The sequence below is a fragment of the Drosophila melanogaster genome, chromosome 3R (genome assembly GCF_000001215.4).
Source record: "Drosophila melanogaster chromosome 3R".
Lineage (NCBI taxonomy): Eukaryota > Metazoa > Arthropoda > Insecta > Diptera > Drosophilidae > Drosophila > Drosophila melanogaster.
The window spans coordinates 26,883,167-26,899,884 of NT_033777.3; the positions used below are offsets into that span (position 1 = coordinate 26,883,167).

Genomic DNA, 16,718 nt, shown 5'->3' on the forward strand with positions numbered 1-16,718 from the left:
GTTAGAAATTCGAGTGTAGAATAGTAATGCAAGTGGTAGCAAACAAAATAGTGACGAATGCACATGGGTATTAGAATGCTTTGAGACAGGAAATGTTTGGAACCCAAATAGTTTAAGATCGATATATTATATGTGTTTAGAAACATTCTACGATTTGTATACCTTTACATTTCTTAAGATGTTGTGTTTATTTTTATTTTACTGCGATAAGAATGTTAAACTTGTAGTATTCCTTATATTCCGATATGCATTTCTCTTGAACTTGATAAAAAAAAAACCCGCTTGGAAATCGGAATCGCTTGCTCCCTTGGGAAAGCTAAAAATACTTGCAAACCCATTCCAAATCTGTTTTATAGCCTTTCCCTACTGCCACTCCAAAGTGATAAAGATTGGCACACATATGCGAACTTCTGAATCGCACCGTACTAATCGCACTGTTTATGCTCCCTTATCTTTGCAGTGCCAAAAACGTCTGACACACTTTAGTGACTTGGACGGACGATCGTTTCACTAATTGCCGACACACATCATTTGCCTAATTGGCGGTGGAAAAGAGTAACAAGTGCGAGACGAGAGCAAACGTCGAGCGCAAATTGAATTTACGGTGCCCCATCAAAGTCAAGTCGGCCGACTCCAACTAATTTAATGATCAAAAGTAACACATTTTTTTCGCATTCGGCGGCAGCCGCTGAGCGGTGTTAATTGAAAGTGTCACGCTTCGTCACAATAATAAATATAATTCCCATCGACTACTGGCTTTCGTCTATGTGAAGTGAGTGCCCGAGTGAAATGCGGTCGGTGGAAGTGGCCCAAAGCGGCCCATCTGCCATCTTCTGGCTCGTCCAAGTGCTAATCGTGGGGGCGGCACAGGCTGCCACGCCCTTCGCGAAAGAGTACCGCAACGCGGGACTCTACAATGGCAACACACTCGTCGATCTGGACGGTTCCACCACCCTGGACATGGGCCAGGAGAAGCCCACCAGCAGCAGCAGCGGTCTCAGTGGAGGCTTCAAGTCGGAGTCGTCGGTGGTGCTGCCCGGCATGCTGCAAAATTCAGGTGGGTTTTAAATTATACTTAAGATATATATTTATATTTCAAATATATTAAGATTTTGTTCATTATTTAGTTATTTTAGTTGCATAGCATTTGATTTCATGGGTGCTTTCTACTTAGTTTCTCTGTTTCCATCTGCCCTGCTAATGGACTAAGTGTAGTCATCATCTCAGTTCTTCCCAGAATTATACGAACACAAACTCATTCATGCTTGCCTTATCAGACCCAAAAAGAGCCCCAAATAAAGCGTGTGTGCTCCAACGCGGAAAGAAGGAAGTGTTCACTTGGCCGCCGCTTCAGGTATACAAGCATTCATATACATATGTGCCGGCGCTTATCTAACCTTATCGCACAACTCTTCCTGGGACCCTTTTGTGTCCACCGATCGTGTCTTCGGTTTGTTTGCGACCTGCGCCTTGGCGGCATCATATTTCCGAAATGGGGAGGAGGGCACACAAGAGTGGGGAACAGATTACTCGAACAAGTGTATCTGCTGTCTGCCGCTTGTCTCTGCCTTTTGCATTGTGTCTGTCCCGGTTTGAGATGGTCCTCCCCAGGTTTTTTTCCCTGGTAATTCAATCTCAGCTGCACTCGAGAGAGAAAGAGAGCTAGATGAGTGCTGCCCAGCTGGCAACCAGGATGTCAACCACAGCTCCAGGTTCCATATACCCATCCATGTACCCATACCAATTGCAATCCCAATCCAATCCCATTCCCATTCCCGTTCCCATTCCCGTTCCCGTTTCGGGCACGCTCGGCACATCCGCCAAGCAATTTTCCTGCCTCATTATAACGAGATTAAAGCGTAATCACGGGGAGAAACTGAAGAAGACGTGTGCTGGACTGGTAGAGACCCAGTTGGGGTTTCTTTATAGTTTTAATTTCCATTGCTCATTTTTGGGTTCTTCGATCTTTGCCAAAGTGCGAACTTCCTGTCCCTGTCCAGTGAAAGGGATCTTCGGTCTCGAGTGTTTACCTTTCCATACTGTGTCGCCTGTCTTTTTGGCCAACCGAATTCTGTTTCTTCACTCCCCTTTTCCGCGTTCGGTATTTCGACTGATTTAAATGTCATTTAAGCCGCTTAACTTGGCCCGCTGTTAGCTGCTACGTTTCTGATTTTTAAGTTTTTACGACGGCATTTTTAAGTTTAATGGTAGTCCCATTTTATGAGCGTGAAAATGAAAGTACTTTCGTCAAGTTACACTCACTGTCTCCGTCTCCGTCTCCTTTCTCCAAACCCTATCTCCCTGCGTCGGCCTTTTCTTTTGGAGTTTTGTGGCCCTCGACTCGACTTATGACTCGACAGCAATTTAGGTGCTTGGGTGAACTTAAGGCCGTAGTATATTTGTGGCTTTCTTAAATGTGTCATAATTAAAGGCACCACTTTTTCGTGGGCCGATATGCTGGTTGGGATTTTCCATAACCCTTGGCCAGATTTAGATCAGATTTGGATATGGTCGAGATCTGTGGGTGGCCACAATGCCCGGAGTAATATCGAATTTCCCTAGCTGAAAACCCATTAAATCTTCACAGTCCATTTCCCTTATAATACGCTATTTTCAGGCATTTCCTGAATTCCTCGAGAACTGAATGGGAGCCTAAAGACCGTTAAAATAGTTGCACGCCTTTGTGAATACATTTTAATGCATCATTAATGCCGTGTTCTTATTTCCCTCGACCACTCCATTCATCGCAATTCCTGGACATTGGCCAAAAATATGGAATGCCCAAGGCGGACTACCTGAATGTTCTGTGAGCTGAAAGAGAGTTTTTCGTTTTCGGGTGCCGGGAACCAGCGTAAAAATTTCAGCAAAGCACGCAAACTTTGGCCCAGGGACCAGTTTTTGGTAGACTGGGTCTTTTCTTGGTCTTGGCTTTGGCTTTGGTGTCTTGGTCTTGGTTTTGGTTTTGGTTTTGGTCTTGCTCCGAGTGCTGAGTTCCCAAGTTCCCCAGTTTCCGAGTACAGTACGCAGGCGCAGAGATCTTGGCAGGAGGCTGTTGTCGCTGCCGTTTCTTTGGCTTGGGGTCCCTGGCACTTCAACTCTTCAGCATGTATTTAGATAGACCAACGTCGAAAGATACAAGCGGCGTGTATCTGTGAGTTCGTGTTGCGCTGTGTGTGCTAGTGCTTACAGCCGGGGTCAGAATTATAGCACAATTAGAAGTTCTCAAGATCAACTGGTAATCTAAAGAATCCAACAGAATTCTATACTATTAATATAATAATAATATTTAAGATGACTTTTGCGTCACTTTATTTATACATAGTTTATTGAAATAGTAAACTGATTGTCTTCTGTGGCTTAACAGATAAGAAACCGTAGTGAGATAGATACATTTGCCAAGGCCTTCCGAGTGCTATTATCTTGCCCCCAGTTGTGTGTGCCTCGGCCAAACAAAGCCAGCCGACAATCGTAAAAACTAAACGACGAGAGAATTTATGAGGCCTCAGCCGTAGTGGAGTCTCTACAGTATTCAGTATTCTGCATTCAGCATTCGGCTTCATCTTGAGCGGTATATATGGTAGATCAAGTGCCAAAGTCAGAGGGAACGGGCATTCCTCCTCGAGTTAGATAACAGTGCACCGGCCAGGTTGTGTGTCATGCAAATGCAGATACAGATAAAAACCGAATGCAGTTTTGCAGTAAGCATATATATATATATAAATCAAGGCAGCAGGTAGCACAGACAGGGCAAACGACCCAAACGACTCTAGCTGAACAAAACAAAAAAAAAAAAAGAAAGAAGAATGTGAGGCGCAAAGTGCGAAATATCCCACAGAGAAGGTGCATCTGTTAGATGCATTTTGCGCTCAGCATCCCGAGCATCGTTCCCTCTAGGCTCATTCTGAATCACACATCCCTCCATCGGTTAACGCTGCCACGCTAATTTGACGAAAGCCCATTTCATGGCATTTTTCCAGCACGGCCAGCGATTTCATGCTCCGAAATCGGACTCTCCGCATCGTACAGGTAGTTTTTAACACCTGAAAACCGAATCGTTTAGTGTGCGCAAGTGTCTAGCCTCCATCCACGTCCACATACACGTCCACGTCCACGTCCTCGGCCACGTTCACGTCCACTTCCACATGGTCTACCCACCCACCTCAGGGGCCTCGTGTTTACACCTTTTGCGAAAAGTCAGGGAAAATGAAACGGTTTCTTCGCATTTTATGGCCCGAACCTGTTGTGTTGCACCCTCCCTCCCTCTGTGATTTTTCATTGGTTTTTTTTTTTTTTTTTGATTATCCCATTGTTTGTTTTACCAGTCGTTTGTTGTTGCTATTTATTTGTTTTTAATTTTACATTCAAAAAGAGAACAAACGCGCATACGGTTAATGGATAAATTGTGCAAGGCGCTTGAGGAGTATATACATATATACGAGTATATTCTATTCGATTTGTTTATCCAAAAGGGGGGAAAACTTTTCGGTGCAGTGCAGACACGGACTTTCTATATAGGCAAATTTGGTAGATTTTTATCTACAGACAGCATTGTTTGCTGTTTTGGCCACGGGACAAGCGGACAACCCAACTAACAACACAACCGAAGCAAAGTGCAACAATTTGCGGCCATAAACCAGCCACCTACGTTGAATTTAACCCAGCTAGCAACCAACATACCCCTCCCCCCCACTGAAATTGCATTGGCTAACAAAAGACAGCACTACGTAAACAGGTGTCTCGAAATGTTTTCCTTTCTGCGCTTTTCTCTCTCTCCCCTTTTGTTTTTAATTTGAAGAGTAACCAAAACTTTTTTTTGTTTTTGGTTTTGGCAGCGACCAACGCATTTCCCTCCCATTAAAATGGGGAAAAAAAAAAACAAAAATCTCCTCCCACACATTCACGCAGCTAAGCAGCAACTTTCGATTAGAAAGAAAGTGCCAAACAAAAAGTGAATGTTATCCAATGAGTGGAAGACAACGGAGGTTTAAACGAAACCCAAAAGTGCCATAAAAATATGCCATAAACGCAACAAAATCTCAGAAATCAATTGTGATCTAGTCGCGTCTCTTTCGCCCGCCTTCATTCCGTCTCTTTCGCCCGCTTTCAGTCCGTCTCTTTCGCCACAGAATTCCGGCAAAAAGGGCAGTGAGTGGAGGCGATATATACTCGTGACGTAGGCGTTTCGATCCGGCGCCGATCTCTTGCGATCGTGTCGCCTTCAATGCTAATAAGATTTAACACAGAGCCAAAAACTTGGGATTGATATATTCTGGGTAAATGAATCACACTGCTCTCAATTAATTTCAGATTGCGAAATAAGATATATCATTATTTTACTGCTAACTTATAGATTGAAGTGCCATTAACTAAATATATCATATTGTTAACAGGCACCAATTTGAATTCCCTTTTGGAATCATTTTGTTCGAATCCAAACACTCAAAATTCAATCTTTTTTTTTGTGTTTCAATATTTAGCTTTCGAGTGTAATTTGATTGTGTCTCTGTTGGTTTATTTGGCTCGCTGATAGCCGGGCTGGCTGTTTGCCATAAACATCTCGTAAATTGAAAAGCGAAGTCATTAAATTTGAATCTCGCGGCACAGCAGTTGAAGTTCATTTGGAAACTTGACGAGAATACAGCTGCAGATGCGGGCAGATGCAGATGCAGATGCACATATATGTATGTAGATGCAGAGCATGTGCAGCCTCAACGAAATATAAAAAAAAGAAGCAACGAACTAAACAGAAAATTAACAACATTATTGTGTATTCATTATGGTTCGGTTCTGACGTCCCACATGCAGCAGTTTGTCTAATTGAAATAGAAATCTCTGCCTCTCCAGCCAGCAGTTGCACAGATGTTTTATTTCAAGTTTTGACTTATGTTCTGGCCCACTCCATCCATCCCTGTCTGCCGCCCTCCCTCTCTCTTTCTTTCACTTGACATTTGAACTTCGGCGTGCAACCGCAACATTCAAGTTGCATAAATAACTTTTGTTCCAGCGAAGACGTCGCTTTTTGTCTGCTGTTCGCTGGCTTGTTTGTTTGTTTTTGGCCTTTTCCTTTTTTGGCTTCTTATACAATGACCTAGAAATTTGGCTTTCTTTTTTTCGGCCTTTGTATGCACATGCTCAAGAAGATCCATAAATTAATGGTACAACCTCAAGATATGGTTAAATGCACAAACAGTGACATTGCTTTATGGTGGTTCTCAAAGCGGAGGTACTAAATCAAGAGAACGAGGAAATATCTTTGGAATTTGTCATCGATTCAATTCAATTGTAGATACTATAATCTGATGCATTCAAAACTAATTTCAACTTGATCTTTGTTTTAGCGCGGTTATATTATAAATGTCAGCCTAAACATCATATTAATGATAAGCTTTATTAGTTATTCAACTACTTTTTGCGGTTTTTAAAAGTAAAATACCCATGCCCACCCTTCCCAAACTATCCCCGTTTAACGTTCAAAAATTTTCTACATTTATTTTAGCAATTTCGCAATCGTTTAACATCGCTTTGACCTCCACCCGAGGCGCCAGCCATCTCTTTGCTTTTCTTTCGCTTTTTTTTTGTGCCTGGCACCCACACGGAAATCAAAGTCAAAGCCACAATTATTGGCTATAAAAATACAAGAGGGAGAAAAATTACCAATTTCGCAGCTGAAATGCTTAGCAGAAATTGCTTCCGCACTGAGCAATTTGTCACGGCAACACACCTTCAGGGATCTTGGATCGAAGTGCCGCCATATGACAGAATAGGCAGGCAGTGCGAATTATAAACCGACTGATCCGATAAATGATCAAAAAGCGCAGCGCCGACATCGACGGCCTGTTGCCAATAAACAGTCAATTATTGCAGACAGTCGAGTGCATAAAATTAAATTCGAATGGGCTGGGGGCACATCCGTCAGTCAGTCAGTCACTCAGTCAGTCAGTCAGTTAGTAACTAACTCAGTCAGTTACGCAAATCTCGCCAACAGGCGCGACAGCAATTGGCCAACACTAAAAAAATATGATCGTAAATTTATTGCATTAATTTTAAGTACCTCGTTAGCGTCTTATTCAAACTATCTGTAATCAGCTAATATGATGCTACTTTCCCGAGCAGAGCTATTGGAATTTGCACTTTCTTTGTTAATTTTATAATAAAATTTGTTTGAATAGCATATTTTTTTTCCGGTGCAGCAAAGATTTGCATTGCTGCTGTTTACTGTTTGCTGGGCTCGCTTACCTTGCTTCGACTAATTCGACGACGACTGGCTAATTTATGCCAATTTATGGCATGTGGCCCCACCCCTTGGGGCGTCTGCCTGCCCACTTTCCCACCCAACTGTGGGTCGTGAGTGGTGCAGGGCCATATCTTATCGGCCGATAAGGCCATTGTTGGTAAGTGGACAAGGAGATCTGTGGCAACACAACACTGCCTGTTGTGGTGGAATCTTCTCTAAGCCGCTTACAAGGTAATCTCTGCGTTGTAGTGATGGCAATATTTTGATCAGCATTTAAATGCCTTCGAACGTTCGCATTCAGAAATAACCCAAATATTTGTGGCTATTAAAAACTTTTCTTTCAATTGAATATGGCTCTGAGCTTTTGCGTTTGATTTCGTTTGGCGCCAATGAAAATTTCATCATCGGCGACATGGCGACAAATGTTGTTGGCATTATTTTTGGGGATTTTCTTTTGGCCGCTCTCTTCGCGGCGACATTAAAATTAGTTATTTAAACGACTTTTTAGTTGCACACCGAGAAGGTCGGGGGTGTCCCATGGCTGAGTCATAAAATCGTTATTTAATTGCCGCGTTTACATGCTTACACAAAAGTATGCAATGGCGCTTCATTAAAATGTAGTAACATTTAACATATGCGTGTGTGCAGTGAATTTTCATTGTTTTGCTCGTATATTCATAAACATTCCTCAAAAGTTGATGACAACCAATGGTTCTTGCTATATGAATGTGCTCACTTTAAATGGTGTAATATTTAAGATTGCATCTATCTATTTGTCGCAAAGCTTTATGTTTTTAATGGAGATTTCATTTTTTTTTTATGGCATCTGCAATACATGCCTCATCAATTTAAATGCAATAACACTTAAGCTATGCATTTATGAAATGAATTTTCATCATTCAATTCGTAGATTTCGAAATATTTCCATGAATCTGTTCTATCTTTGATATGCAAATGAAAACTTTCCACAGCTTTATCTAATGGCTTATCGGACTTGGGATCGCGTTCAAAGAAATTCGGTTTCGAGTGGCATCGATTGATATTGATGGGGATCAAGAACTTATCCACTTGATATGTACATTGTTACACACTTCTCGCTGTGTTTTGTCATAATTTTAACCAATTTATGCACATTTTTCCACATGTACCGTTGGTCGCCGAATGGCTTATCACGTTTCTAACGGTACCCGGTCTCTGGTACTACTACCCAACTCCAAGAACTCCCCGTAGTATCCCCGCCTGCCCCTCGGGCGCTTTTCTTGCTCTTTGTTCGCATACGATTATCGACTGTCTTCGGAGGGACAGGTGAACGAACCTCATTTCTGGCATGACTATACGAAATGATCGATTTCATTGTTTTTCGCCAGCTGTCTATTTCACAAATACAATCATTTTTGAAATATGCATATCACATAATTTATGCACGAAAACTTTTAGCTAATGAACCAGACTCCCGAAAGAGTTCGCTTTAAATGGTTGATAATTAAGGCAAATTTATGGCAAGAGTTCCCTGAACCCCTTCCGAAATATAAGATCATTCTGAACTTTCACCGCAGCCAATTTGACGTTTGATGTCCCATGAAAACGAATTTATAAGCGTGCCGCTCTCTGCCATCGCCCCATTTTTACCATTTTTCCCCGCCCACTATTTATTTAACAAGAAACAAAAGTGTTAAGACCCGAAAAGAAATGTGTTCACATTCAGGCTACAAGTTAATTAGCCACAGAAATAGACAGCGAAGGAGCGCGAGAACAGATGAAAAGAAACCAATATGAAAGCTATAGATAGATAGATACAAGATACACGGGCATCCATGAGATAGCCAACCGACCGTCCATGTCAACAAACAGTTCGACACGCTCGATCGACCATTAAAATTGTTTTGCCCGGCGATCGGTGAAGTGAATGTGAATTTCATGTTCCATTGGCCAGAACTCTTTCGATCCCGCTCAAGATCGGCCCATTCCCGCCATATCTGTCACAGATCTGAAGGGGCCTTTGGCAATCATAAATCTCTCAACACCTCGCTGAGATTTGATCTAAATTTACGCTTAATAATAAACGCTCGGTTCCTGCCAAAAGTGATGAAGAAAAACAAAGACACAAACACATTATTCGCAGGTCAAAGACTTGTCTGACTAATGGACCCTCATTCGCAGCGCTCTCTACTTTTAAATAATTGCAATAACCAAGGCCCACATTCAACTTGACCAAGTGCTTCAAAATGAGACATGACCACAACAGATTTTGGGCCATAGTCCGGTGATTGATCGTTCGTGCGCCACTCTAACAAAACGAGAAGCTCCCAATCCAAGGGATGGGAAAACCACTTCAGTACGCTCATGTTTGGTAGGCTTGTTTGCTGTCTTTCTCGTTTTATTGTCTTTGCGATCGTTGACATTTGATTGCTTCACCACGGTCAGCAATCGATTGAAATCGTATACATGTGTGTTGCACAGTGCGTTTCAAAAGTTGTTGGATAAGATAGCATTTGCAGCAGATTATAAGAAGTTACTTGATCTAAAACCAAGAAATATAAATTCAACACCTTGCAATTAACCCACTTAATTAGTTAATTGGTCTTTCAAAAATCACCATTCACAAGCTCATAACAGCTGCAGCTAATGAGCATTGAAATTCAATATTTTCGAGGCGCACTGTTGCGTTCGCGTATCTGAATGTTTCGATCTAAATATAGCGGGCGCCGTGACACTTGACTATATCTTGTATCTTGTATCTCGAACGCTTGACCATGTGCGGTTAGTGCGACCAGTTTGTGGGCGTGTCGTCGAACGAACGATCAATGAGCGACCAAGACAGAGGTTAATGCTAAGGCGACCAAGGCTAGTGCATCGTGGAATTATGGATCAATTGAGTGTCGCGGCTTTTTCAGGGGCTTTTCTGTTTTTGTAGTCCAGTGTTCACAGTTACATACCGTATCTATGCCTTAAAAGGCGGCTGTCTTTGAGCCTCGTGTGTCATTGCCGGCCGGAGGGGCTGAACGCACATTAGCGGTACAGAAAGGCACAAACCCATCATAGCCATATCAAATTTCGCGGCTAGGCCAAGATAATTGATTGGTTGAGTCGGTCGGTCGGAGCTGTGGCTATAGTTGGAACTTGGCTTTCGGCTTTGGGTTTGGCTCAAAGTCAAAGCCGCACGCCCGCAAGTGCTGACATTTGTTCGGTGTCACGACTCGGCAAACTGGCAGCCAGAAGACAACTCCTGGCATCTTGAAGGCACAAACAGTTTGTGTTCTAAGTCGGTCGCATTGTCAGTTAGTCAGCTAGTCAGCTAGTCAGTCTGGCTGTTAGTCACTCACGAACTGTGGAAACTTTCTTCCGTGCCGCAGAATGACAGCGGCAGAAGTTGCACAGCTCAAAGGAGGCCCAGCATCCACCCAGATGCTCATCATGGTGTCATTGATCCCGTGCCATCTCTTCCCAGTTGCAACATAACAGGCATGGAGCATTGTTCTGCAGGAGGCAGAAGTCGACGTCTTCGTGGGTTTTATCGCCTTTTGCTGATCGGCTGCAGCTTGCGGTACTTGCTCGGTTCAAGAGTCAGCACTTTCTAGCCACAGTGGTGGTCAAAGAAATATCTCACAGGATATTTTTATTTACCGCAAAAAGTTGTATGCCTTCAAAATCATATTTAAAGTGTGATTAGAGCATCTTAACAGTCGCTTGTTATCATTAGTAACCACTTGCTGACAGACATTGTATCTTTACCTTTGCACTACTCTTTGCATTTAAGATACATCTGTGTAGTAGAGCTACTTTCTTGACCGCTTCTGTATGTGCCACATGCAGTTGCAGTCGCAATGGCAGTGGCAGATGCAACCAACAGTAACTGGCTGCAACATTTTTGCGAAAATTAATTTAACAAGAACTGACGACTAATTTTGTGTGCCGCCGTGCCCCCCAATCGCCTTTAAGAAGCCCACAAAATTTCATTATATAGAAATTTTCGATTTTGGGTAAATTTTCTTTATGACTTCATATGGCTTCGGACAGCTGCAAAGTTGGCGGCATCGCTTTAATAGCCTCAACTTTTGGCAACAAAATACGAAAATCGAAAAAGAAAATAACGAACCCAAAACTTGTTTTGGCCACAGAAACTGGTTCTCTTGGCCAAAGAAGAAGTCTTCTGTTGTTATTCTTTTTTTTCTTTTCGGATTTTTCGTGAATTTGTTTCTAAGTTGGGCAAACGCGAAATAATCTTTGGGCCGGCGGCGCAGGCCCAGTCGAAGCTAAGAGGCTAAGAGAAGATATTAACTAAATGATAATGCTTAGCAGGTAGTTAAGGGCTTGGTCCGGCCAGAAATTGCCTCTACGTCCACGAGCTTAAGCCAGCTTCCTCCTTCCCCGATCTTCTCAAGCGGAAGTTACCATTTGGGCTTTGGCTTCTATGGTACTTTTTAACTACGTGCTTTTGACCAAGTCGCTGCTATTACAGTTCGCCGGCTTTACTTGGCGATTTCCGCTTCTGTTTCCACAAAACTCTGATTGACACAGCGCAAACTCATTGAAGCAACAAGATCAGAACGTGAAAATCCACTTGGAAAACCGTCAGTCTGTCTGTCTGTCTAACTGACGGTTTGAGTGCTGCCCCCAATGGAAATTCATTTTCATCGCCTCAATCAACAATTTAATTCAATTAAGTTTTGAAATGTTTGCGGCACGTCGGCCAAAACTGCATGGAAAAAATAACAAACACCAATGCAAACGAAAACAAAGCAGCAGCAAAGAATGCAACTGCAAGGCGCACCAAATGTGTTTAATTATCAGAAACGGAATTTTCATGAACCACCAACTAAAACAAATGCCAATAAAAAAATGTGCATAAATTTGAAGACAGGTCTCTGCTGCCGGCAGAACGTGCAATTGGCCACTATGGAAAATCGTTTGGGAATGTTGGCCGAAAACGTTGCGCTGTGCTCACTCTGGTACTGGCTAGTACGCCAATCTTGGCCAGCAGTTCGTTTTTCCAGGCAAGTTCACAAGGCAAATTGTGGTTCAGCTGAAAGGAAAAAAAAACTGCTACAGCTAGTATTAAACGTTACATTTTGTTATTATACAAAATCTTATAGAGTGCATAAATAATTCCAATAGCGAATTGGCAGGGGAACATTGGTGGAACAACAGCATCATTGACCTCTTAAGGAATCATCCATAAATATTGCCAAATATGAACAGCACTCATTTGCATAATCGTTTTGCCACTCGAGAGCGGGATTCTTTTGCGTTGATTAATGAATGTATTAATATAGCGTTAATGACTTGGACCGGAGACATTCATTCCAGAATTAGCTCAGATTATACCAATCTGTTGAAATCTGGTTCCTGAGTGCTCAGTGCTTCACTTTAAGCTGCTTAATCCCAAACTAGTTTGATTATTTATGCTACTTGATTATTTACGCGGGTATACGTTTTAATTTCGCCAACTGTACTCGGCGGAAGCTAGCGGAATCTCTGCCGGGACCTGGCTGGATAAGCCAAGGCAGATTGAGATACAGATATATGTATCTGGTATGTGAAAACTAATGTTAAACACTTGCCGCATGACCTTGAACGGCAGACGGACGGCGGAATACTCTCCGTTTCCTCCATAAATTTTGGTCAGTTTTGTAATATTTTGGCCATAAACAAAAAGTACTAAAAAATGGTTTCTCTTCGCCGTGTAAATGTATATATTCCTTTGTTTCGACCAAAAGTAATTAAAAGTCTCATTGAGAGCCTGAATAAATCAATTTCGCTTGGCTTCACACTTAGAGAGAAGGGAGCAGAACCAGCGTAGAATGCAATGCCAAAGGCAGCGATTTGCAATAATGCTGATGATATGATGATATCATATGCGGGAGGAGTGTTTCTGCTTCTTGGCAATTAGCCGATCTGGGTGTTTTAGCATTCACTGGGTAGTCAAGCTGCCTATTACATATGTACATATGTATGTATGTATGTATGTAGAACCCCGCCTGCCGATTGCAAATGCGATGACTTTGGGGGCCGGGCGGGCTTCAGACGATCTTATATAACCAGCTGAATCGTGACTAATGGCAACAGCTTTGCGTTTGCTAATATGCATGGCGGCTTATCACTCACTTCTACTTCTGAGTATCTCATGCAAAAGGGGGTCAGCAAAATGGATACTAAGCCCATTTGAAATATTAGATACTCTACAACCATTTCTCGTTAGGATTAAGATTGTTTTATTCTTACATACATTATCTTAACAACCTTAACTACACTCAGCTTATCTATTGTTGTTACAAGTCTTAGCATTGACCTGAATGCAAAACCATTTATAGATCTTTCTGTGTAATTGCACTTTTGATAACAGAGATGCTTCTAAGCATTATCTTTTATTGATATTTAATCACATCATTGAGCTAAGTAACAAAGTCGACAGGTCAATGGAATTAACTACTAAAAGATAATAATATTGAATGACGAAATAGTTTTCAGGAACTTTTAATTTGTCATCAGATCTTTAGACACTCATGAAATCAGAAGCGTGAGAGAGCATTGAACCTGTAAACTTATGTTGTATTTCTACATTTTTATGACTTTTGGAAGTTTCCATTTGAAGAATGTTGAATAGTTTTTACACATGCCCAGCGTAACAAGTGGAATTTTAAGTATGGGAGAAGAAAAGCAATGGGAAAGGTGTCTGGAAAATAATTATATAATAAAAAGTATCTCTGAGGTGTATATACATTAATTTAAATGCCATTTAAAACAAGGCAAACACGTTGAATCATCGCCATTAAAACCCATGATGACAATGAGAAAACTAATAAAACTTCCCCGAAAGATTCTCATTATCTTAGCTTTAAAATTATATTCTACCGCTATGCTTTGGGATTCATACTGAATACGATTTGTAGTAGCTGGTGAACTAGCTGGTTTAATTGATTAATAATGAACATTTTTACACAATTTATTCACGCATGATTCCATGATTTGATGGGCCAGTTGAACCCAAGTTCAAGTTCACTTGGCACAGTTGGCGACAGGAATAAATAAATATAATTAAATATTATTATGTCACGCAATGTTTACGAGTGTTTGTCGGCTCATTGCGCAATTTAAGCGAACGCTTCGATTTCTATACACACAATCGATGAAAATCCGAAATTGACGTAATGCGTTTTTGATTGAACATTTTGGGGCACGTTTCAATACCGATTGGGGGGCGCCGCATAAGTTGCCAAATCAAAACTACGAACAGTTTGTGAATGAATAGCTTTAAATTGGCGTGTTAATGACAACAACAACAACAACAACAACAACAACAACAGCAGCAGCAGCAAAACTGTAAACTTAATTTTTCAACAATATTTTTCGCAATACGGTTTGGTTATTTCAGCCGATTTTGCCATCGCAAAAGTCAGCGCGCGCTTGACCCCAAAAATGAAACTTTTAAATTGATTTTTATTATTTCTTCAACTTGTTGAACTCAATCAATTAGCCAGAGATAACTCGATGTGGGTGTCAGCAATGGCAAATTGTCGCCGAACGAGAATTGTTTGAAATTTTTCATCGCTGACCTTTGCTCTTCAAATCTAGTATATGCTTTTCAGCCAGCTTTTCTGCTTCCTTCATAAAAACTAATGTTTATCTTTCTTTCTCTCTTGCAGGTAAATAAACATTTTCCACATGAAGTTACTCGCCATAATAGCATGCACACTTATAGCCACAAGGAAAAGTTGAAAAGCTGAAAAGACTGAATAATTATTCATTAGCCAAGTGCCAAAAGCGTATTCAAATGAAGTTGCCCATGCGAAAAGCCAAAACCGAAACATGTGTCAGCCGTGTCAATGCGTTTGGCCCAAACCGAAAAGCCAAAGTCGCGGCTCGAGTGCATTTGTGCTCTTTTGGCCAAATGCGGTTTTTTTTTTCGTTTTTTCTTAAACGGCGGCTCCAAGTTGCTTAGGATGATTTTCGCCTTTTACCTGGCAAACGCTGGCAAATTTGCCGGCGGAAATTTCATAATCATGGTAAAATGAAAATGTTACATTTTATGAAAATGTATTATTATGTCCGTCATAAAAATGTCATTGAATGACACTTGCGCTTGTCCGCTGCACTCCAAAAACCACCTCCACGGAATATTTTGACAGCAGCAATTTCCCCCGGAAAATACAAATAAAGCCCCCCGCTTCCTCTTTGGATTTCCCAACATTGCCACAGCCCTCTGCTAATTTTTGTTGATTCAAGCAACTTGCATTTTATTTTCAATTCGGTCGCGGCGCCAACGCAGTTACCTACATTCATATATACGTAGATAGAGAAACCAACAAATTAATAATAGAGAAAATCAACGAAAATTGAATTAAGTAATTTTTTTGGTTTCTGGGTGAACTGCAATCGACGTGCGATCGCAATTATTGCCACGATTTGCGGCCATTTCCGCTTGGCTGCTGCCACTGTGCATGTGCCACTTATTGTGGGCTGCAAAACGAGGGGATTGGGTAGCGGAAATACCTTCCAGTTAAACAGTGGGGCCAATCTCTAAAATGGAAGTGCTTAATTATAATTTTGGATAAATTGCTTATAAATGGGAAGACGAATAAGATGATCACACCCAAAGAAATAATTTGGAATTACAATTATTCTTGAGCTTATATTAATTTTTAAAAAATTCATAAATTTATACATTTAAAAAGTTGATTTTTAGCCAAATCTACTTAAAGTGTTTTTGAATCCGTATAGTTTTTAATGATGTTTGTTGCAGACTCTACTTAACACTGTGGATAACAGTCTACGTAGTGACAAAGCGCACCAGCTAGACATCTTAAAAATGAAATATCACTTAAGACACATTTTGTTTATCCATTCCAATGTTTCCATTGTCGTTGGGCATTTAATCAAAAAGTGCAACATTTGCTTCGCCCATGGTGCATTTGAACTTTTTGCTGGGCACCCCGTTCACTTTATAAGCTCGATTTCTTCGCTTTCCGTACTTAGCGTACTTTGGGGGCCTTTGGTTCTTTATTTCAACAGTGCTGCGGTCTCTTTTTGTTTTTGGGTAATTAAAAGCAGCGTTCAAAGTGCAACGGCTGTGGGTTGCATTTGCATAGACATGTGTTCAAACATTTGCGTTGCGCTTTCTTGGCTGACAAGTGTTGCTGTTGCTTTGCTGCGGCTTTTCGAGTCGCGTGGGCGTTTCAATTTAAACAAAATTTCCAGTCTACGGGCCACGGTTTAATGGCATTAACAATATAGACAAGACACGCCCAAGACACCAAGTGGCTGACTGAGTGACCTACTGCACTCAAACGATCGGCGACATGTTGCAGTCACAGCAGCGACAACAACGTGTACAACATGTTTCTCGGCTGAAACAAATTCTGACACCCAAATTTGCTACGCATTTTCAGGGAGTCATTAATTAGTCAAAGTTGGAAAGTTTTCATACACTCTTGTTTTTTCGATATATATACATTTATTTTGGTGAAAGTTTCGCTTCTGAGGAGAT

General features: G+C 41.4%; 1 protein-coding gene across 2 annotated transcripts in view; it reads left to right on the plus strand.

Moving 5' to 3' along the window:
• Positions 1 to 16,718, plus strand: part of T48 (Transcript 48) — a 29,264-nt gene that overhangs the window by 1,433 nt on the left and 11,113 nt on the right. For both annotated transcript variants that reach the window (NM_001276070.1, NM_079798.3), the window contains exon 2: positions 461 to 1,057. In NM_001276070.1, coding sequence (NP_001262999.1) covers positions 790 to 1,057 — 268 coding nt within the window. In that variant the 5' untranslated portion in view covers positions 461 to 789. The remainder of the gene's footprint in view (positions 1 to 460; positions 1,058 to 16,718) is intronic.